We start from the raw sequence: 23,958 nt of genomic DNA on the forward strand, positions 1-23,958 counted from the left end.
GTTCTAACTGTTTCAATAGATGAGCAGGGAGACTCAAATACCACAATATAGAAAGAGAAAGTGATGTCACACCATTGAAAATAATAGCTGAAAACCTCACAAGATGGCACCATCTGTCCATTGAACTCAATGCACGGGGGAGGGGGGTCACTTATTCTTGAAAGTTAATTAAAGGCCTACTGGCCTAACATACTCTACAGTATTTTAACGTTGGTTTAAATATTGTTTTATTCACAAGTTATGGATTTGAAAAGTATTACATTTTTAATTAACATTTTGGAAACGGTTTGAACATTTCACCTGTAATGACACTCCCTCACATCCAAAATAGGGACGCCAATAATGTGTTTAAAACATTCACACAGCACCAGTGTAAAGGCACACTTCATTAATTCACAAAGGTGTCTAGGAGAGGTTCATGAGAGAAACAACCATCAAGTTCACATTCCACAGAGTTCTGGAAGGCCACTGATCCTGCTCCAATCCAACTGGGACTTCAATAGCCATTGTGCTTGTCATGGAATTCAATTTCATAATTCAATGGAGCATAAGTTAATGCTATTCCACATTCAATACAGTGTAATATGATATGACCGGACGGAGCGACTAGATGGTCATTGGAAATGTTAGCATTTTTGTTTTCAGGATTAGGATCAGATCACTAACTTATTTGGTCTCATGTGCAGTGTTGTAAGTTGTTTTTAATTAAGTGTAAGAAAAGTAAAAAATGTAGAAAAATATGTTTTGTCTTGAGCTATCTCTCGCCAGAGCCTTATCACAGGAGTCATTGCATGTGAATGAGTGAAGCAGTGAACTGAAGGTGAGGGAAATTGCCCCTTTGTGCATGGCTGGACGATGTGACAATGGGGGAGTGAGATAGATTACCATTACCATTTTGCTGCGCTGGGTCACATACTGTATTTAGTAGATTTAACCATTGGGAGTACAGGGAGAATACCTGCGGTGGGCCGGTCTTTCTGTGGGCCTGTAGAGGGTTTCCTTCTTTTTTCCTGCTGACCGGCCCACAAAGTACAGAGAGACTGGCCCACAGGTTTGTCTCTCATACTAAACAACAAAAATAAACATTTGATTTATTGTTGCTTAGTAAAATGTAGCCTGTTTCATAATGGACGAACCCTCCTGAGTCACCGCTCTTCTCATGGTGTTACACAACATCTTGTTACCCATCAGATTCTGTGACCTACTGTATACCGTCAGTGTGAGGGTAGGTCACAGAATAACCAAAAGTGGTGTAGCAGTGCACCGTGGGTTTGGGTTTAAGCTACTTTGTATTTAGTTGATTGGATAGGCAAGTTGTGACCCTGACAACAACCTCGGAATGTATCAGCTGTGTGACAGAGGCTGCCTGTATGCACAATGCAATGCATTAGAAAGCTGTTAACCCTGTTAATGAATGGTGTGATGCTGAAATTAAATGTGATGAGCACAAGGGATCACACATAATGTTAGGTGAGACACTTTTTTCCACATGAGAATTGGCCGAGCAAGGCATTAAATGCCAGGGACAAATGTTTGTCCCAGTCCAGCCCTGGATGTATCCACTTAAAGTAAACCCTACTGAAATAAGGGTTTAAGAAGGCCCAATATAGGGCCTGTATACAGTAGTTCATTGACCGAGGTCCTCCAGGGGCCTGTACTTGGTCGCCTCCTTTTGTTCCCTCTACACCAAATCTCCTTTCGGAAAATAGGCGGTCTACTAGCTCATAACGACTTGTAGGTCCGATATTTTTACAGAATGTCCACCTATTTCTGTCGAATGTTCACCTGACATTCCCAGAACAGGAAAGTCAGGGTTCATGTGGTTAATGATAGGCTATTACAATGGTATAGCTTTAAGCATTTCTCATTCCACTTCTACCTTTTGCTAAACCGTAATGGTAGCACCATAATCAATGGTGTAAAGGCTACACATTCAATGTGTAGGCATTTAGCCAATCTGGGAACCCAGCAGAATCTGTCTTGAGAGATTAGCATTTAGCAGATAGATGCTCTTATCCAGAGTGACTTAAAAGTGCAATATCAGAGTGAGGTCCAAAAAGTAAATAGGATACCAGATAGCCTCCTACAGAGCTACACCATAATAACATAACATACGTGAACAAGGAAGGTTTGGGAGCCAGGAGGGAGAAGAGTCAAGACACCATGCTATAATGCACTATTCACGGACCATTGTTTTCCACTTTTGCTGCTTAGACAATCAGCTTGAGTCGTTTAGCCAAAATGCTAAAGGGATTTGCACTGGAAGCCAGCCTGATGTGCCATGCAGCTCTGCATTGCAGCCTGCATTATACTTGGCTGTGTCCCTCTCATGCTATGCTGCCAGTGGGGGAGGAGAGGAGCGGAGCGGAGAAGAGAGTAGAGGAGAGTAGAGGAGAGGACAGGAGCGGAGCGGAGCGGAGAGGAGAGGAGAGGAGAGGAGAGGAGAGGAGAGGAGAGGAGCGGAGCGGAGAGGAGAGGAGAGGAGAGGAGAGGAGAGGAGCGGAGCGGAGAAGAGGAGAGGAGAGGACAGGAGCGGAGCGGAGCGGAGCGGAGAGGAGAGGAGAGGAGAGGAGAGGAGAGGAGAGGAGAGGAGAGGAGAGGAGAGGAGCGGACAGGAGAGGAGAGGAGAGGAACGGAGCGGAGAGGAGAGGAGAGGAGAGGAGAGGAGCGGAGCGGAGCGGAGCGGAGAGGAGAGGAGAGGAGAGGAGAGGAGAGGAGCGGAGAGGAGAGGAGAGGAGAGGAGAGGAGAGGAGAGGAGAGGAGAGGAGGACTTGGCTTCTGGATCCACTCAGATGGTCCATGTTCTGTATCTGAAAAGCCTTGGGGATTGGCAATGAGAGGAACAGCATAATGTTTTATGCATATCTAGTCTGTGTGAATGTGATGATTATTTAGTAAAAGGATATTATATTGAAAGGCGTTGGTTTCCAGAGAGACCATTAATTTTATAAAGCATACAAATATTCCCTCCGTAACTTGGAACATTTATGAAAGATACTTTAACAGCACTCCCGGCCTACAGTAAAGTGCTGCTGTTATATAAAAGTACTCACCAAACATATGGTCAGATGAGAATCCTTTTAAAACTGCGAAACTGCCACTTAAACCCTGCTGTCCCTATTTTGGGCATGTCACTATAGGAAGAATATTTCAAACATTTCAAAAGAATAAGAATAAGAATAAGAATCTACAAGCTCACAACACATTGCAATGCGACAAGTTGTGAGCCTGTACATCTGCTGTTTAGACTAGTCATTGTACGACTATTGAAAACAGTGGTTAATGTGTAAAATGATTCAAAAATTCAAGCTGAAAATTGTCCCTGGATAAATTATAGATTCATGAATGAAGTTCAGAAATCTGTGACTTATTAACCGCACAATATGTTTAGCCAACAAGACTCATTCATTCTGTTCTGTAGCATTTTAATGACTCTAAACGATTTAAACAAACACTCTGAATAAACGAAAAAGCAATTTAAGGAAAAGTTTTGTTTTTGCATGTACAGTACTAGAGGTTCGGGCCACTGCGCGGCCCTCCCGTCTAGCCGTTGCGCGGGGAACCCGTCTAGTAGCCTGGCCCGCACATCGGAGACAGAGACAGCAGAGCAAATCGAAAGCGAAACCTAACTGCAACATGCAAAGTGAAAGCGAAGCGAGACCTAACTTGTTGGAGACCCAGACAGACAAACAGCTTGGAGAGGCAGACACACAAACAGCCACGCATGCTCGCGACTCTCTATTGTAAATTAGGATGGCCAAACCTGGGAATAGACTTGACATCGGTGTGGTCTGGAGGTAAATTTGGTATTTTATTTTAGTTCAATACTTTCTCAACCGTCCTTCCATATTGCTTAATCAGTTTCAAACTTTTAAACATGAACAGTTGCTCTCCCTTTTATTTTAGAACAAGAATAGTAATCAAATGTAACAAAAGATGTTTTTGTCCTCAAGTAATCTCTAGCCAGATCCCTATCTCTGAATTCACTGCATGTGAACAGAACCACTGCCTACAGCTCCGGGACAGTGGGCGGATTTAGCTAAATCCCGCTCTGACCTCCATTGAACCGTCAGAACAGCCAGAGCAGGAGTACAAGAACAGAGTGGAAGACCCGTTCAAAAGCAACGATGTGAGGATTATGTGTCGGGGGTTGCAGACAATAACAGACTTCAGAGGGAGAACCAGCTGTGTGGGGAGAGAGACGCTCTACCTCCCATCCCAGCAGTGGTGGAAAAAGTACTCGAATGTTTTATTTAAGTAAAAGTATCAATACTGCAATGTAAAAAATACTCATCGCGACTCATTGTGGATCGGCTATTTTCAAATGGCCGAAATGTATATAGGGCTGAAGTGGTTAATGTATGTTTGTAAATAATAATCGAAATCTACAACGTAACTAACTACTATGTACTTGAGTAAATGTAATTTCCACCACTGCTCCCCAGTGAGCTAAGCACTTTTTTTTTTTGCTCAACGAAATCAGCCTCAACCAGCTGGAGAAAGCCCTGCCTGAGGAGGCCATAGCCCTCTACATATCTCAGTGGCTGATGTGTAACAGCTAGCCTTCAAGTGGGCTGAACATCTGTAAAGGCTGCAGGGCCAGACGACATCCCGGGCCGCATGTGTCCTCAGAGCATCCACCGAGCAGCATGGCTGTTGATCCTCCAGGGCTTCAAGATGTCCATCACTATGTCTGTCCCCCCGACAAGCACCAGTGGTGTACAGTAGCTAAGTACATGTACTCAAGTACCGTATTTAAGTACACTTTTGAGGTACTTCTACTTTACTGTAGTATTTCCAATTTTCATTACTTTTACTTCTACTCCACTACATCTCAGAGGCAAGTATTGTGCTTTTACTCCACTACAATTATTTGAAAACTTTTGTTACTAGTTACTTTGCAGATATAAATCCTTACATTATAAAGCATACATTAACCACTTGAGCCCTATTTTATCTATTTGAAAATAGCCGATCTACAATCTCACAACGCGTGAGCTTGTATATCTGCTATTTTCAAACATTTTAGGACTTTTACATTTGGTACTTTAAGTACATTTTGATACCATTACTATTGTACTTTCACTCAAGTAAATTGTGAATACCTTACTTTTGCTTGTAACGGAGCATTTTTACATTGCAGTATTTATTGATACTTTTACTTAAGTAAAAGATTTTAGTACTTTTTCCACCACTGACAAGCACCCCAAGGACTACAGACCTGGAGCCATCATCACCTCACTTGTCAGGAAATGCCTGAGAGGTTGGTGAGGGACTTCATTTGTTCAATGTTACTGCTATGCCTGACCCATGGCAATTTGCATATCGTCAAAAAAGCTCTACTGACAATAAGATTTGCCATGGCACTTCACACCAATGCTATTATAGTTAAGTAAAACTAATTCATTAATGAAAACTAGAATAAAAACAAACAAGCATTTTAGTTAACTGAAATAATAATAAAAACAGTAAAAGAAAATGTCCTTAGTTTTAGTCTTTGTCAATATTTCATACAAAAATCATTTAGAAGCAGGGGAGTCAATATGGGTATTGCAGGTGCCATACCTTGGCTCCAGAGAAGAAAAATCATGAATAGTAGCCTAATGCAGGTGTAAGACCATTGTGTTTGTATTGTGTTATAGGAATAATGCATAGTTTTCTATGCTTTTCGGGGCTTTTGGGGGGTTTGACCCATGCCCAGGATAGGTGTCCCTTATTTTAATCTCTGGGAGTTGGCAACCTTGCCATACCTTAGCTTTTGCTGAACTGACGCCACTGTTTAGAAGTGTCAGTTTTAAGCCACATTATTCAAAACTTTTCCAAAATTGTGAACTTGTGGCTACAGTATCTTCACTGGCCAACACCGCAGTATGCCAAAATATAAAACTAGGGCTGACGTGTTTAACAAATAACCTCAACAGCTTTATGTGTGATTTACACGCCTTCTAGTCCCCACCATGTTCCTTTCTGAGCCTGGTTAAAGCTATCCAAAAAAAAAGACACTTCATAAGCCAGTGTGCAGAGTCAAGGTAGTGATGAGGTTACCTGAGAGACGGAGTGAGTCTTTCTGCTTGTCGCTCCCCTCAAAGTTACAGGAAGATCTGTCATCATCAGAGAATGACCGGTTGGCATCACCCTAAATAAAGAGAGACAGCACAGCGGGGGGGAGAGAGAGAGAGAGAGAGAGAGAGAGAGAGAGAGAGAGAGAGAGAGAGAGAGAGAGAGAACAAAGAAGGACAAAGAATGAGAGACCGATACAAAAGATAAAGGTACGAAAAAAGACGAGGTGGGAGAAACGGTAGATCAGAACCCTAACCCACAGTGGGCTGGTAGTTAGATGGCCGTCCATATGGCTTTTACCTCGGCCTGGAAGCCCTCGACCAAGATGGCGACCAGCAGGTTGAAGAGCACGTAGTTGCCGAAGGTCATGAGAGCCACGAAGTAGAGAGCGGCGCAGGGAGAGGTGGACGCCATGCCGTTGTAGAGCACCATGTTCCAGTCCTCCTGGGTCAGGATCTACGCAGCACACACACACACACATTTAGGCACCAAATGGAAATTAAAGGGATAGTTCACCCCCCAAAATGACTTTTTTTCCATCGATAAGTCACCCCATGGAGACTTGAATTCATGTTTAAAAAAAAAAATTGGGCGCATTCCTAAGCCAATAATTTGATGACCGGCAGCGGTTCCCGTAGGAGACACAAAGAGTCTCCTTTTGTGTCTCTTACCGGAAACGCTGCCTAGCGGTCCGCTGGTCATCAAATTATTGGCTTAGGAATGCAACAAAAACAAAACATTATCCATGAATTAAAGTCTTTATGGGGTGACTAATAGATAGAATCTTTTTTTGGGGGGGGGTGAACTATCCCTTTAAGCCTGTGTGTGTGTGTGTGTGTGTGTGTGTGTGTGTGTGTGTGTGTGTGTCCGTGCGTGCGTGTGTGGCATGAGTGGTTGTACCTGGAACACGGTGACAATGGCCCAGAGCAGAGAGTCAAAGTTCTTCCTGTCAGGCACGGTGTCTCCTACCTCTGTCTTCACGCTGAACTTACAGCCAAAAATATGCATCCCCAGGATACTGCAACGAGACAGGCACACAAAGGCTGTTCTTATAGCAACAAGCCCAGCCATGACACTGGTGGGAGGTGAACACTGTGTATATACCTCCCATAGCCAAAAGTCACCCTTCTCAAAGATCAAAATACAAGCTGTTCTCTGACCATCTGCCCTCAGCCGACAGTGTTAAGTGTGTTAATTTAACTGTGGGAGTGTGCATAAAAAAAGGAAATGGGTCCATGAGATAAATTAGAAACAATACATCAAGATTTTTTTTTCTTTTTACTGTACACTTGATTTTGTTGTTAGAATGATCACCATGGTTCTTCTTTTCTTGAAACCAACTTTTCTCGGCTAAACTTTTAGACGTTTATAGGAAACGGGGGGAAGAAAAACGCTTAAGAAAGAACAACGTACTGTTCTGCACTGTATTGTTCTCTCTGCTTACATCCTGACACAGCAATACATCAACTCCTATCGCTACATGCACATATTTTTCTCTCTACTACTTTTCTCTGGCACATCGTGGTAAAAAAAAAACAGACACACACACATGCACAGATTTGTGTTGGCACATTATACACGGATGTAGTGGAGTAGAAGTAAAAGTACTGAAGATTGGAAATACTCCAGTAAAGTAAAAATACCTCAAAACTGTACTTACGGTACTTGAGTAAATGTACCTAGTTACTTTCCACCACTGATTATACAAAATGACTACGTCCCTCCCTCTGTTTCGTCCTCTACTCCTCTAACCCATCCCTCTGCTTTCTTTCTCTCACTCCCTCTCTTTGTTGACCCGCTCCATCTGTTTGCCGGCATAACGGAGTGTAGCACCTTAGACAACCCTGCTAATTTCCACGTCCATACACCGACGCTTCGTTTACAACTGCGACAGGTTGATTTTCACAGTCTCAGCCGTGTAAGGAGCGGCAGGTGTTTTAGCTTTAGCGTTACTGCAGCTGCTGAAGGGAAGAATGAGCTCCCGCTGCTCGTGCCAGCTATAGCGCTATATAGCCTACTCAACAGGCCAGGCGTTTGGTGTCATCTGTCTTGGGGCACTGCAGGGATGCACAAGCTAGCTGGCATGCTCCCATACAGCGCACACACACAGACACACACACACACACACACACACACACACACACACACACACACACACACACACACACACACACACACACACACACACACACACACACACACACACACACACACACACACACACACACACACACACACCTAAAGATGAAGATGAAGAGCATGAGGAGCATGCAGAAGGTGGCCACATTGTCCATGGTCTTCATCAGGACCACCAGCTGTCTCCTCAGGGCCGGCATGAACCTCACCAGCTTAATGACCCTGAGCAGACGGAAGGTCCTCAACACCGACAGACCCCCGTCAGCCTGCCCGATGATCTCACACACACTGAGAGAGAGAGAGAGAGAGAGAGAGAGAGAGAGAGAGAGAGAGAGAGAGAGAGAGAGAGAGAGAGAGAGAGAGAGAGAGAGAGATGACAATGTGACATGATGATTTACAATCAGAATATCAACACAATCATCACAAGTCATCTATAGTTAAAATTAACCACCACTCAAACCCTCTATTAGTTAAGTAAGTGTGAACCTGATGATGACGATGATGCCATCAAATATGTTGTAAGGGTTCCTCAGGTAGTCGAAGAAACCGAAGGCGGTGAGCTTGAGGATCATCTCCAGGGTGAACATGCTGGTGAACACGATGTTGCAGATCTCCAAAACGTTGGTCAACTCATCCGGCTGCATGGAGGGAGAGAGAGAGAGAGCGAGAGAGAGAGAGAGAGAGAGAGAGAGAGAGAGAGAGAGAGAGAGAGAGAGAGAGAGAGAGAGAGAGAGAGTCAACACAATATACACACTAACAACAAGTGTGCCGTGAAGATTGGCGAGTCCAACCCTCTTCAACACATCAGTGAATTGGTGTAGCCAATTATTTTTACCAAATTTTCCTCCCCAATTTAGTCTTTATGACAATTAATTCCTCCCCACACACATTTCTGTGATGTCACTGCTTTTGTATCCTACTGACTCACCTGCCAGTGAGGAGCCCCCACCAGGAGGACGTAGAGCCGCCCTACTCCTCCCGCCCAACACTCCCTGCTGACTGGTACTGCCCCAGCCCGTAGGAGATACGTGCAATGACCAATATTACCCTCCCCGCCCGTCTTCCCTCCTCCCAACACGGGCCAATTGTGTTCGTGTAGACCAGTGGTTCTCAAACTTTTTTCATGTCAAGGACCCCCAAAATTATATGTATTTGGGCCACAGACCACCATCTCAAAATATTTTGTTCCAGGGACCCCGCAGAAGCAAAGATTTTAGTTACAAATGTTCGCTTTAAAAAACATGTATTAAAAGATTTGCACAAATGTCCAACATTTTTCAAAAGTAGCAGATCTACAAGGTCATAGCGTGGCACTCGGTGCTATTTACCACTGTGCCACCCGAGCGCCATTGGCACATATTTTAGAAACAATCTTCAGCACCTGGCATCCACCTAGTAGACACAGGAATCAAATGCCTAGTGTTTGCAGATTCTCTGGTGCTGCTGTCTTCAACCAAAGAAGGACTACAATAGCATTTTGATTGTCTGCACAAATTCTCCCTCGACAGTGAATCTAACAAAAGTTATTACTTTTAATTAACATTGTACCAGAACCTAAGTTCTTTCTGCTAGACCTCTATCCAGTTGGACAAAGAATAAAGCGCAGTGAGAGAATATTCATAGATATTTGTCTTTTACAAGCTAAAAGAGTAATTGCATTGACCTGGAAGAGGCCGGATAGACCAAGCATTGCACAGTGGTTCAGGGAATTGTCTTTATGCCTACCTCTAGAAAAAATCACATACATACTTAAGGACAAACAAGAGATGTTTCAGGAGGTGTGGGGTTGCTTCATACAATATATGGAAAACAATAATCTGCCACATTTAATGGAAGAATCTGGAGAGGAGTAGTGTTGATGCCTATGTACGTTTTTCTTTTGTTTTTTGCTTTTTGTCATTTCAATGACTGTCTTGTATGATTTAATGTAAGTGTCCATTTTTGTTTTCTGTTTTTTTTGTATTATAATGTTGATATATTTTGTGTAAAGAAAGAAAAAATAAATAAACATATTGTTGGAAAAAAAAAATTATGATAATCCATAAAAGACCCAGCCCTTCAAGACCACACATATATTCCTTCTAGATACCACCTTTGTGTCTGACCTTATGTACCTTATGTCTAACCTCAGCTGGATTATGCTATGTGTATACTGTATGTACAGTAGATGATTTTTGCCTATATTTGATATATTTCTCTTTTTTGCTCTTTGATTTCTTTTTCTCCTTGCTCTCCCTGCACCCCCTCTTCTTTTTCTTTTCTTTTCCTGAAAACCAGAAAAATTATGGAGCTTGCACAAAACATAATTTCACCCACTTCTTTACACCAATAAACCTGTGATGTGACAATAAAGTTGATTATGATTCTGAGACACAATTTCCCTAGAACACACAAAAAGCTATACCTACTTCGGGCTGAACATCAGCGCCACAAGCGGATTCAACCCTGCTGTGAGCGACGTGAGAGATACGGGGACGTCAAGAAGGGCTTTCTACGCCATCAAAAGGAACATCAAGCCCAATTCAAATCTGGGTCAAAATATTGGATTCCATTATAGAACCCATTTCCATATACAGTCTGGGGTCCGCAAACCAAGATTTGTCCCAAAATGGGACAAACACCAAATTTAGACCCTGCTTGCAGAGTTCTGCATATCCATTCTCTGCTTCCAACAGAAAACACTAAATAATGCATGCAGAGCAGAAATCGGATGATAGCCACTTACTATCTAAATTCAAAAGAGCATTTACATTTTAAATCCACTTAAAAAGAAAGTGACCCAGACACAGACTACAGATGCCACGTCAGCCAGCTGGTTCTGGGACTCTGCTCAAAAACACAGGCACAGCCACCAGACAGAAAACACACTGGAGTGAACCCCATTTTAAGAAAACAAAAAGAGAAATACCAGACACATTGGAAAGAATAAACCCAAAACCAGTGCAAATTGGAACGCTGTTTGGCAATAAACACAGTAGCAGAATACATGATCACTGTGACTGATCCTAAACTAAGGAAATCCATGACTATGTAGACTCAGTGAGCACACAGCCATTGAGAGAGGCCGCCACAGGTAGGCCTGGCTCCAAAGAGAAGACAGATTGTGCACCAGAGTTGTAAAGTAACTAAGTACATTTACTCAAGTACTGTACTTAAGCACAATTTTGAGGTATTTTTTACTTTACTTGAGTATTTCCAATTTGCAATAATTTTACTTCTACTCCACTATAGCCTGGTTCCAGACGAATCTGCCATTGCAAAATAAAAAATGCCCTCGGCAGATTAGGTCTGGTCCCTCTCAATAGGGATTGGATTTCTCTCCCTCCGATGTTGTTAGGGACCAATCAGGGCCCAGTATGCAAATATGGGGCGGGTTTATTACCAGAGGCATTTTTTTAATTTGCCCCTCGGAAATGCAGGTTCCATACAGAGACTCCAGACTAATATCTACGCAGTGATATTAGTCTGGCCATGCCAGGCTATCTCCACTACATCTCAGAGACAAATATTGTACTTTTACTCCACTACAATTATTTGAAAACTTTAGTTACTAGTTACTTTGCAGATATAAATTATTATATTATAAAACATACATTAACGTGAAAATAGCCGATCTACAAGCGTCGCATCGTGGCGCGTTGTAGATCTGCTATTTTCAAACATTTTAGTACTTTTACCTTTGGTACTTTAAGTATATTTTGATGCCAATACTTTTGTACTTTTACTCAAGTAACATTTTGAACACAGGCCTTTTGCTTGTAACAGAGTACTTTTATATTATGGTATTGCTACTTTTACTTAAGTAAAATGTCCGAGTACTTCTTCCACCACTGCTGTGTGAGCACCCACTGCACGTGAGAGGAGGTGGAATTTGGCAAACCGAGCCACGCTTTCTAACTCCCTGCCAACTTTGCCAAGACATCAGAGACACAGACGTCCCACAGATTAAGAACACACATAGAGAGTTTGGAAAAACTCCCATGTCTGCTGGGGGAAGAACATCGATGTGCAAACATCCATGAGTTGTTGTGACAGGAAAACAAAGTCCAATGGAATACAACCACCATAAGAAAAAATTCAGTACAACGATAGTTCATGTAGACACGGTAGGCAGAATGTTTATATACTTCATTCATACTCCCCGGACCCCCCCATTCGCTAATAAACAATTCAGTCATACTCCTTTAAGGCAGTATGTGTCAACCTCTCGTCATTTCATTTGCTACCAGTTAACTCACTCACGCCCTCATACCCACAGTGCAACTCTGGAGGTTCATTTAAGCAGCCTCAGTTCTCTTTTCATTCTACGTGCTTAGCTGTCAGTTGCCGGTTGTACAGCTGTCAGTGTCAACTGTCAACGTCGGATCATCACTAAGCGATCAACTCCAAAAAGCGGTAACCTTGCCAGCAGATGAGATTCAAGGCGTGGATCTTTGTTCTACTCACCCTTTTTCTGGTGCGGATCATGTTCCGAAATGGCGAACAGGAGGAAGATTCGTACTCAGAGGAGGGTGAGGAGGACGCTCCCATCGAGGAGACCCAGATGGAAGCCCATCAAGGAACTTTGCCTGAGTTGCCTCCGAGCAGCCAACTCCGTAGCCAAGAGGAAGCGGTGGTGAGCACCCAGTCCGGTCGCCGCTCCAGTGCTCGGGTGGCTAGGAGAGGAATCCCATTCCCAGTCATTATGGAGTGGCCAGTGGGAAAAATCCTGGAAGAGCTGTTCAGGATCGGTGTTCAACCTCCGGCGGGTATTTCGCATGACGCCTTGTTTCAGTTCTTTTGCCATCAGCAAGAGGGCAGCACAAGCACGGCTCATCCTAATGCTGCTCCGAGCAGATCAGCTGCGGATGTCGACCCCGCCCCCCCAAGGAAAGCTAGATCCAAGTCAAAAAACATCGATCCAAGCGCTCAAACTGCCCCAAAAAGGCCCAGGATCCAAAACCCTGCGGATAGTCCAAAGGCGTTTGATCCTGTGCTCGCTTCCCTGAATAATATCCAGGCTTCGCTGAGTTTGATGAATTCAAGGATCCAAACACTGGAGAGCGGAGTGCCCGCAGCTTCTGTTCCAGCTGCCGTCACCGGCCAAAGTGCGCAGGCGGATGTCGTCATCATACCTGGCCAGGCGATTCCTCCGGTGGTGCCCCAGTGGACTCTGGGATCTGCAGTTCCAGCCCAGGGTTCTGGAGTGCCATTCTTCTCTCCAGCAGCGGCTATTTCCAATAATCTAAGAAGCCAAATCCTGGCAGGTAAAGATGTGAACTTGATAAAGATTTTGTTAAGTTCTTCTGAGTCAGGCCTCGGAGAGAAGCGCATCATTAATTGTGGGGACATCTCCGTTTGTCTCAAGGATAGCGATCCAAGGCTGACCAAGGACATGACAATGATCGAATTTATCGTAGCATTTGGAGTGTTTAGAGATGTGATTTGTGAATCGTTCCCCGAACGGAGAGCCGAGTTAGATACATACTTGGCCATTATTTCAGACCTGGCTTTGTCCTATGGGGGGAACCTATTCTATCAATACCATAAATCGTTCTCTGCTAAAGCTGCCAGTTTCATCCAGAAATTTAATCAGCGGCTGGATTGGTCCCTGGTTGACTTGGCTTTAGTTAGTAGGCACTTTACAGGGCATCGCGCCATTTCTTGTTCAGTATGTGGTTCTTTTGAACACCAGAGCGGGCTTTGCCCAAAAACAGTCTCTCAGCCTGGCCCCGCCAATAAGGCCTGGACGCAGGACGCAGGAAGGGGGGCAGCTGAGCCAGAGAAGAAGGTGAAAAAATCGAAGAATTTGTGTTTCAAATTCAATGAAAGCGTATGCCAGTTTCCTAAATGTGTGTTTTTGCATGTTTGCAGTGGTTGTGGGGACCCACACCCAAAGTTCATCTGTCCTCGCCGCACTTACCAGAAAAAGTGATTAAACCATCCACTCCGGTGAACATCCCAGAGATGAGAAAGGCGCTGGCCAAGCATCCGGATCGTTGTTTTGTGTATTATTTGTTATCAGGGTTGATTCATGGTTTTTTTGCTGGATTGTGTAGTCTCCCCTCCAAGATTTTCATTTGTGGTAATCTTCTATCTGCTAAAAAAGAACCGGAGGTAGTAGATAAATTGTTGGCTAGGGAGGTCGAGAAAGGCTACATGATCGGTCCATATGATGACGCTCCCTTCTCTGTCTATCGGATTAATCCAATCGGGGTTGCTACGAGGAAATATTCTGGTAAAAAACGTATGATAATTGACTTATCGAGCCCTCACGATGATAGCGAAGACAGTATTAACAATCTAATTCCCCTCGCCCCCTTTTCTCTATGTTATGCCACCGTGGATCACGCTATCAAGTTAATTAAACTAGCAGGGAAAGGAGCTTGGCTCGGGAAAGCAGACATTACAGACGCCTTTAAAACTATGCCACTTCATCCCTCGCAATGGCCCATGTTTGGGGTTAAATGGCGTGAAAAAATGTATTTTGCTGTCAGACTGACTTTTGGTTGCCGCAGTAGTCCAAACATTTTCAACAAACTTTCAGAAGCGCTGTGTTGGATTTTGCTCAACACATACAGGCTGCCTTTTCTCGTCCATTTACTAGACGATTTTTTAGTGGTAGATTTTCCTAACGGCAAGCCAGAGCACAGCATTAATACAGTGAAAGAAGTGTTCGCGAAGTTAGGAGTTCCTCTCTCTGTGGAGAAAACACTGGGCCCTGTTAAAAAACTTGAGTTTTTGGGGATCGATTTAGATACAGAGCTCATGCAAGCGTCTCTGCCGCTCGAGAAACTAGAGCGCATCAGAGAGGTGATGCAGCATTTCAATGACGCAGTGTCAGTTTCCAAGAGGGAACTGTTGTCCCTTTTAGGGCATCTAAATTTCGCTATGCGGATAATTCCCCAGGGGCGATCATTTATAGCAAGACTTCTCGATCTCTCTAAAACTGTTAAAAGTTTAAATGATCAAGTGTACCTAGACGAAGGGTGTAGATCAGATTTGCGTTTTTGGTCAACGTTGTGCAAACAGTGGAATGGTATTTCGTTTTTTTATCACGACGGTTTGAAATCGTCTGTTGATTTAGGTTTCTACACAGACGCAGCCCCTTCCATCGGGTTTGGAGGTTTTTTGAATAACGAATGGTTTGCCGGTCCATGGCCTAAAGAATTACTAGCGTTGCCAAAAAATGAGTTATCCACAGCGCTGTTTGAATTGTACCCGGTAGTGGTCGCATCCATGCTATGGGGAGACAAGTGGGCAAGGAAACAGATTATCGTTTTTTGTGATAATGAAGCAACAGTCCACATTATTAACAAGGGCCGATCTGGTATCCCCATCATCAATAGATTCGTAAGGAGATTGACTTGGAATTGTGTGTTGGGGAACTTCTCAATTCGGGCGTCCCACATTCCGGGTTTGGATAATAAAATAGCTGATGCATTGTCCCGTTTTAAATTTCAGGAGTTCAGGGATCTATGCCCAGATGCAGCTCCATCCAGTCTGGTTTGCCCAGCGTACGACCAAATAACTCTAGACTAGATGAAAGGCTACAGTCATATATGGATTCAGCGTCTCATTACATGAGATTGGGGCTTGCAAGGAACACATTAAAAGCATATGATGCTGCCTGGTCTTTTTTCGTTTCTTTTTGTGCAGCTTTTTCAGTTTCCATATTTCCGGTTAACATTCCTATGATTTGCGCATTTATAGTCCATTGTGCAGAATCAAAAAGACTTCAGCCTTCCTCTATTAAAGCAATGGTCGCCGGTGTGCAGTTCCATTTAAGATGCATTAACCCATCTGTGGTTAGTCTGCTCGGTGATCCATCAATTAAGCTCCTCTTCAACGGATTAAAGAAAGCACACCCCCAAGGCAATGACAAACGTCTTCCCCTTATTCTTCCACTGGTGCATAAATTAGTGTCTCAACTAAGAGCAGGGTGTTTCGGTCCTTTCGTTGATTCTCTTTTGGAAGCAGTTTTTCTTTTGGCATTCTACGGGTTTCTTAGATGTGGGGAATACACTACGTGCACGGAGAGTTTTAACCCCTCACATGACTTGGCAATTTCTGATTTCTCTCTTCAACCTCACATGTTCTCTATTCATTTAAAGCACTCTAAATCTATCAAGCATTCTAACGGGATACCAATATTTATCGTAAAAACTGATACTGCTTTTTGTCCATTTTCTTCTATGTCTCGCTACCTGCAATGGCGGGTAAATCCCGGGGGAGATGAACCGTTGTTTGTCACGGATGCCGGGAGAGCTATGTCAAGGGCGTGGTTCGCCGCCAGGCTGCGTACAGTGTGCCAGCGATGTGGACTCTGCCCCAAGCTGTATACTCCTCACTCCTTTCGGATCGGCGCAGCAACCTCAGCTGCATCGTTGGTTCCTTCGTCCACCTTAAAAGCAATGGGTCGCTGGTCATCTGCCGCTTACGAACGCTATATTCGTCTAAATACGGATGAAATTCTTGCAGCTCAAAAAGCTATAAGTGTTAACGTGTAATCAATTATGAATAAATTCAGGAGTTGCATAATTGATTGTGTGTTAAGTTGCTCTTGCCAGAGCGCAGGTTGGGGGTCAGGTAATTCAAGGGATGGTAAACTTAAAGTGGTACACCTTTAAGCATGGGTCGTGGGGGGTCTCACGCTGCTTAAGGGTGGTTTAGTGGTATACCTTAAGCATGGGTCGTGGGGGGTCTCACGCTGCTTAATGGTGGTTTAGATTTAATCAAGGGATGGTTAACCATAAAGTGGTACACCATTAAGCATGGGTCGTGGGGGGTCTCACGCTGCTTAATGGTGGTTTAGTGGTATACCTTAAGCATGGGTCGTGGGGGGTCTCACGCTGCTTAATGGTGGTTTAGTGGTATACCTTAAGCATGGGTCGTGGGGGGTCTCACGCTGCTTAACGGTGGTTTAGATCATGGTAGGTCTAGCATGGGTTATAGTAGTACTTACTATAGTACATAGTTAATCCATGTAGCATATTTCATTTATATCATATGGATTTAAATGGAATGGCATCACTTGATGCTTTAACTGATTAACATTCTCTTTTAGATCAAGGTGTGGCGATGTTGCTCAGTATGGTATACCTTAAGCATGGGTCGTGGGGGTCTCACGCTGCTTAATGGTGGCCATGATGGTAGGTTTAGCATGGGTAATTCACTAAATAATACATTCCTTCTATATCAGGTCACCGCTCGGGCGGGCACGACTTGCCTAAATAGGGTTCGCATTGCTGCCATCATATAGAGGGAATTAGACATTGCTGTCTATACACATAGTTATTCATAATTTAATAGTTTATTTCCTTTAACATCAAAGCACTGTAGTGTTTTGCCAAATGTGCATCTAATAGTTGCTGCGGTGCAGAATATCGGCTTTAGATGTGAAGGGCATCTTCGGTATGCATTTAAAGGAAATGTGTCATTGCTGACACTCACATAGTTAATTCACGTAGCATATTTCATTTATATCAAATGGATTTAAATGAAATTGCGTCACTTTGATGCTTTAACTGATAATCATTCTCATATAGATTAAGGTGTGGCGCTGTATTTGCTCACTGCAAGTGAGCGCGTGTTGGGGATTGTGATTAAAGATTTGTGTCATGTTTGCACAGTAATCGTGTAATATCACATGAGCAGAGTCACACCGCCAAACTTGAATGCAATAGCTTTGCATATATGGGTAATGGTTAATATGGTTATGGTTAATAAATGGTTAATGGTTCATTAACTGTCTGGTTATTTCTGAGCTGAAGTGTCTAAATGAAATTCAGTACAACGATAGTTCATGTAGACACGGTAGGCAGAATGTTTATATACTTCATTCATACTCCCCGGACCCCCCCATTCGCTAATAAACAATTCAGTCATACTCCTTTAAGGCAGTATGTGTCAACCTCTCGTCATTTCATTTGCTACCAGTTAACTCACTCACGCCCTCATACCCACAGTGCAACTCTGGAGGTTCATTTAACACATTGATTGCCTAGATCGAGTCAACTCGTTTTTAGAATCCATCGCTTGATTGCCTAGATCGAGTTAACTCGTTTTTACATTTTTGGGGGAAAATTCCACAAGGGGCGACCTAACACAGCTTTGGAATGATCGATCGTCTCTCAGAGAAGAACAATGTGGATGTGACGTCATTCCAAAAAACGTCACTTCCATCCGCCCCAATGATGGGATTTTCAGAAAAACGGCTGTAACTCAGTTTCTTTTTTTTCCATTGAAAACCACCCGTTTTCAGCGGACCAAAGCTCCAAAATGGCGGATCGCGGTTGGAAACTTGTTGTTCCCATGGATACACAGATCCTTCCGTCTACTCACAGGAAACTTTTTCCGTGTGTTTTTTTTACACAATGTCGGTTCCACGGCGTTTCAAATATCATCGGATTGAGGTAATTATACGCCGGCACGGGGATAGAAAACTATGTTTAATATCTTGGCAGTCAATGTGTTAAGCAGCCTCAGTTCTCTTTTCATTCTACGTGCTTAGCTGTCAGTTGCCGGTTGTACAGCTGTCAGTGTTAAAAATCCTCCACCTCCCCGGCCTCCTCCCCGTGGCTGCTGGTTGTTGGTGGGATGGTTTATGGTTGTTATGGTGGTGGTTGTGCATTAAGAGTTAACGTGCATTAAGGGTTAATGTGGTGATGTCATGTAATATCTGACGTGTATGTTATCTGTTGTTGTTTAAGCTGTGTTTTATTGTTATGCTCTGCTCAGGGGATTGTGATTAAAGATTTGTGTCATGTTTGCACAGTAATCGTGTAATATCACATGAGCAGAGTCACACCGCCAAACTTGAATGCAATAGCTTTGCATATATGGGTAATGGTTAATATGGTTATGGTTAATAAATGGTTAATGGTTCATTAACTGTCTGGTTATTTCTGAGCTGAAGTGTCTAAATGAACTAACAAATATGTGTATATTCCTGCACAATCTGCCCTGTGCTGATCCCGGTGCATGTGGATCTACTATGCACAGACCAGACTGTACACACAAACAGAGCAGATACCTTTATACACTGAAAGATTGCTGCTAGTTTGTAAGATGTATATTAAGTTATTCTATTTTACATACGTGTGTGTGTGTGTGTGTGTGTGTGTGTGTGTGTGGGGGGGGGGCTATAAGCAGGCATATAGGCCTATATTAAATCTTAAAATACATAGTTGGGGTTGTCTTTTATTTCACACTTGCTTTGCATGGTAAATGTATGTTTCCCATGCCAATAAAGCTGCATTGAAATGAACTGACCGGAGAGAGAGAGAGAGTCAAACATATTTACTCAAAACCTAGAAAACTAAACAAAATCAAGACAACACGTTGAAAATAAATTCACTCAAACCACTGAACCGTTGAACAGAGAGAGAGAGAGAGAGAGAGAGAGAGAGAGAGAGAGAGAGAGAGAGAGAGAGAGAGAGGGAGGGGTGGGGTACTTTTTTGTATTTATAAATAAACAAACAAACACACACACACAAGAATTGCTCAGGGAATTGAACTAAAATCTGTTGTGAAGGGAAGATAAGAGGGAGTGGATGACAGACAGATGGATAGATAGGCAGGAAGAGAGAGAGAGAGAGAGAGAGAAAGAGAGTGCTTCTGCATGCACGAAAACACACACACACACACACACACACACACACACACACACACACACACACACACACACACACACACACACACACACACACACACACACACACACACACACACACACACACACACACACACACACACACACACACACACACACACACACAGAAACTGGCTGAAAACCACAGGACAGAGGGTCGACAGACAGACAGACAGACAGACAGACAGACAGGCAGGCGGGCAGAGACACAAACAAAACAGACAGAGGCCGGCAAAACACAAAATGGGAACGGCAAGTAAGAACTCGCTGTTCTTCAGCCGGTGACAGACCAAGTTGGAGAAGGAAAGGATAAAGTAGTTGAAAGTGTATCGAAACAGACCAACAGCTCTAATAAAAGACCAAAGGCAGAGGAGAGAGAGAGAGAGAGAGAGAGAGAGAGAGAGAGAGAGAGAGAGAGAGACGGGAGGGTGGGGGGATTCTGTTGAAACAGCGATTAAACTGACAATAAACAATCTTCTAAGCTATCATCTCGCCACGTTTGCTGCGAGAGAAGACGACGGCGACGGGAACAATTGCGTCGGCGGCGGCGCGCTCCTCCGCCTCTTTTACTGAATAGATTGTCATCCAAACTGTCAGTCACACAGAGCTGCGTATTCTTCTGTCGCCGGAAAATGAAATCAAGATGCACACACACAGTACAGTAGCTATCTTATCTACGACTGTTGATGAAAGTGAATGCAAATACATTGTGGCTGCAGGGAATGGGAGGATAAACCAGGCCCCCCGTTTTATTGTGTCTTGATGGACATGGAGCAGTTTTGGAGATGAGGGGGGGGGGGGGGTTTGCTCATTCACCGTTTCAAGAGGTACAGTATTATAGGCAAGGCAAGTTAATCTGTATCGAGTAGGGCCTATCTCATTCACGGGGTAGTTTAAAACGATTTACACGAGGCATAAAATAGCTATTTAAGGGCACATAGGAGTAGATAAAGAATAACTGGAATAACAGAGAAATGAAATCAACTCAGGGTTCAGACCCTCAGGGTTCCTTGAGGGTGGGGGGGGGTTCAAATTGGACCCCAACTCTGAGAGTGTTATGGGGGTCATTGAAATGTAATAGTTTGAGAACTACTGAAGTAAATACATACAGATAAAAGAGGCATAATAAATAAAGGGCACAGTGCTCGTTAAAGTTGAACACTATCAGCAATACATTCATATTCACCAGGGTACGTACACACACACACACACACACACACACACACACACACACACACACACACACACACACACACACACACACACACACACACACACACACACACACACACACACACACACACACACACACACACACACACACACACACACACACACACACACACACACACACACACACACACACACACACACACAGTGCATAGGGATGAAGGAGTTTTGTTTTGTTCAAGATACATCAACATCTTTTTAATAAAATGTAGAGGTTCACAGTAATGGAATTCATTGAATATGATACTGAAGTCATTCTCTTCCTTGCCCGCTTTCAGGACACAATAAATAAATACAAATCTTCATTTTGAAACTTCTGGTAAAATGCTTCTGGTGGTTTTACATGTCTATTTATTAAAACAAATTATTTTCCCTTTTTACTGATTATTCATCTTTGTGTGTTTTTGTAGATAATTGCACTATGTGTTGTTTGCTAGTTTGTTTTGTTTCATTTTAGATAAAAAAGTATGGCTTTTATAATTCATTCCTTTCCTGCACTGCAATTACTGTTTTCTTTCTTTCTTTCTTTCTTTCTTTTGAAGGTACTTTTACGTATCCTCATTATTGTGCAAATAAAACTAAACAAAAATGTAACTAAATGAGTTGAGAAGCAATAAGTATGAAGGAGTGAAAGTTCTGAAGAGGAGAGGAGAGGAGAGGAGAGGAGAGGAGAGGAGAGGAGAGGAGAGGAGAGGAGAGAAAGTACCAGAATTCATAGTGTTATCTTGTTGCAGTGCCAGTACTACAACAAGTGAAAAGAATGACTTGAGTAAATTAATGTATGAGGGAAAAAGCAAGTAGAGTAAGACATTTTGATCATTTGAAGCTTTCAATTGACTGTATTTCCCTGCCTTAGACCCTAACTTTAATCATTGCCACCTCATGTCGAGCATTGTCCCTTACTAAGTCAGTAAGAGTGACAGTGACTTGGAAAAATACTTTTTCTTTTTATGTTTGGATTTTCCTGTCTCGCTGTGTGGAAAAAAGTATTGAATTTGCATTTTGGGCATGTTAACAATGGCCTCTTTTTCACTTTTTTATAGGCACCGCCTTTTTACATCAATATGAGAAAAGACCAAAAAGTAACCACATAGCATAGCATCAAGAGAGGCTAGCTTCAAAAGGCACTGGTCAGTGTGCTTTGTTGGGGGGCTAAGCAGAGTGCTTTCAAAAGTTGAGAATAGTTTCACTTCTTGAGAAATGTGCCAGTGGGCCACTTTTTTGTCAGCTAACCAATCACGTTAAATTGTGTCTGCTGTCTCGAGATTGCTGGCTCAACCCTCCGCCACAGGTTGTCAAATTGAACCTACCACCAGCATGACTTGCCGAAACAATAGCTGACCATATGTTCTGTGACTGTTGCACCATAATGCACTTGGAAACTGGCATGGTGAGCTGATCATTAGTGACCTAATAGTCAAAATGTATTTTTCTAGTTAGGTTTCTGCTTAACATAGTTTTGAAGTTACATACTGCACTGTAGTTACTGTACTCTCTGTGGGCTATCTTACAAGTCAACATATGAGACACATAGATTTTTCTGAATATTCTGTCTCAACGAAAAGTTCCCACCAAAAATGCAGAGCTTGTGAGTGAGTACCCATACAAAATATAAATATACATTTGGAGGGCATGATCGACCAAAAACAACAGTATGCTCTGTCTAGGCCTGGAGTCAGTGCAGTGCAGTACCAATAGAATTTAATATTTTATGCGAAGAATTTCTATACCATTTCCCCCCCCCCCCCCAGAATGCCTGGTGTTGGTATACATAAATCCAGGGAGCTTGGTAACAATAACTTTGTGGAGTGCCAATGTAGGTACCAGTGAAACTGAAACATAATGAATAGATACATTCTATTATTACGAATATGCTGTCTCTCCTACTCCTCTGACTATCGACAGGCAAAGAGCAGCCTGCACTTAAAAAAAATACAAACAATGTCCTGACAATGTCCATTGATCCTCCTACCCCTCAATTCATCCTATAGTGACTTGGATGGGTCCATTGTGGCCCTGCTTGTATTAAATTCATCCATATCATGCATCAAGCTAGTGAACTGGAGAGGCTAGAATGTCCCATTACCGTCACCATTCATTTTCAATTTAATGTGGCTTTTTAAAACACTTTCAACCTTGGGCAAGTCCTCTCCGACCTCCTCCAACGCCACGCCACGCCCCCTCCCGCTCCCTCAGGTCTGGTGATGCCAACCTTTTGGACATCCCCAAAACAAAAATAAACACACCTGGGGTGACGGGGCTTTCTCAGTTGCAGCACCCTCACATCAAGCCGCCCCGCCCCGACCCATGCCCTGTTCAAAGCCTCCCTCAAAACCCACCTTTTCAGACTCGCTTTCCCCGCCAAATTCAAATCCCCCTTCCTGCCTTTTAGTCTTAGCTTAATGTTTTTTTTCTTTGCTAAATTATTTGCCTTTTAACAAATGTTCTGTTTTGTTTTGTTGTAAAGCGACTTTGGGTATAAGAAAAGCGCTATATAAATCTGATGTATTATTAATATTATTATTATTGGAAATGGAAAATATTCAAAAACCTTCAACATTCTCAAATCAAAAAAATATTTCAAAATATTATTGTTAAAGTATTATTAGGTAACTTTTTCAATAAAACTAAAGTTAAATTGTATATCTTTTGTGAGTGGCAAATGTTTCACAACACCCACTCCATGAATTTCACCCCCGAAAGCCTTTTATTTATATATTTTCTATTGAACGGTGTCGGGGGAGACTCTCCCGCGAAAATGACGTCATCTGGCCGGAAAACGGAAGCGGAAATGCACCGGTTTCCTGTTTGGCCAGGAACTACCGCACCGGTTTCCTGTTTGGCCAGGAACTACCGCGCTAATAACAAAAAGGAAACTCACGCTGATTTTAAGAGATTGT

At 43.1% G+C, this 23,958-nt stretch overlaps 1 protein-coding gene across 1 annotated transcript in view; it reads right to left on the minus strand.

Moving 5' to 3' along the window:
* Positions 1-23,958, minus strand: part of LOC308099524 (voltage-dependent T-type calcium channel subunit alpha-1I-like) — a gene marked incomplete at both ends in the record, with an annotated part of 243,251 nt that overhangs the window by 68,155 nt on the left and 151,138 nt on the right. The window contains 5 exons of the mRNA XM_080448267.1: positions 6,046-6,136; positions 6,361-6,516; positions 6,961-7,078; positions 8,299-8,484; positions 8,683-8,834. Coding sequence (XP_080304393.1) covers positions 6,046-6,136; positions 6,361-6,516; positions 6,961-7,078; positions 8,299-8,484; positions 8,683-8,834 — 703 coding nt within the window. The remainder of the gene's footprint in view (positions 1-6,045; positions 6,137-6,360; positions 6,517-6,960; positions 7,079-8,298; positions 8,485-8,682; positions 8,835-23,958) is intronic.

Source organism: Gymnoscopelus braueri (assembly GCF_963280865.1).
Source record: "Gymnoscopelus braueri genome assembly, chromosome: 13".
Classification (NCBI taxonomy): domain Eukaryota; kingdom Metazoa; phylum Chordata; class Actinopteri; order Myctophiformes; family Myctophidae; genus Gymnoscopelus; species Gymnoscopelus braueri.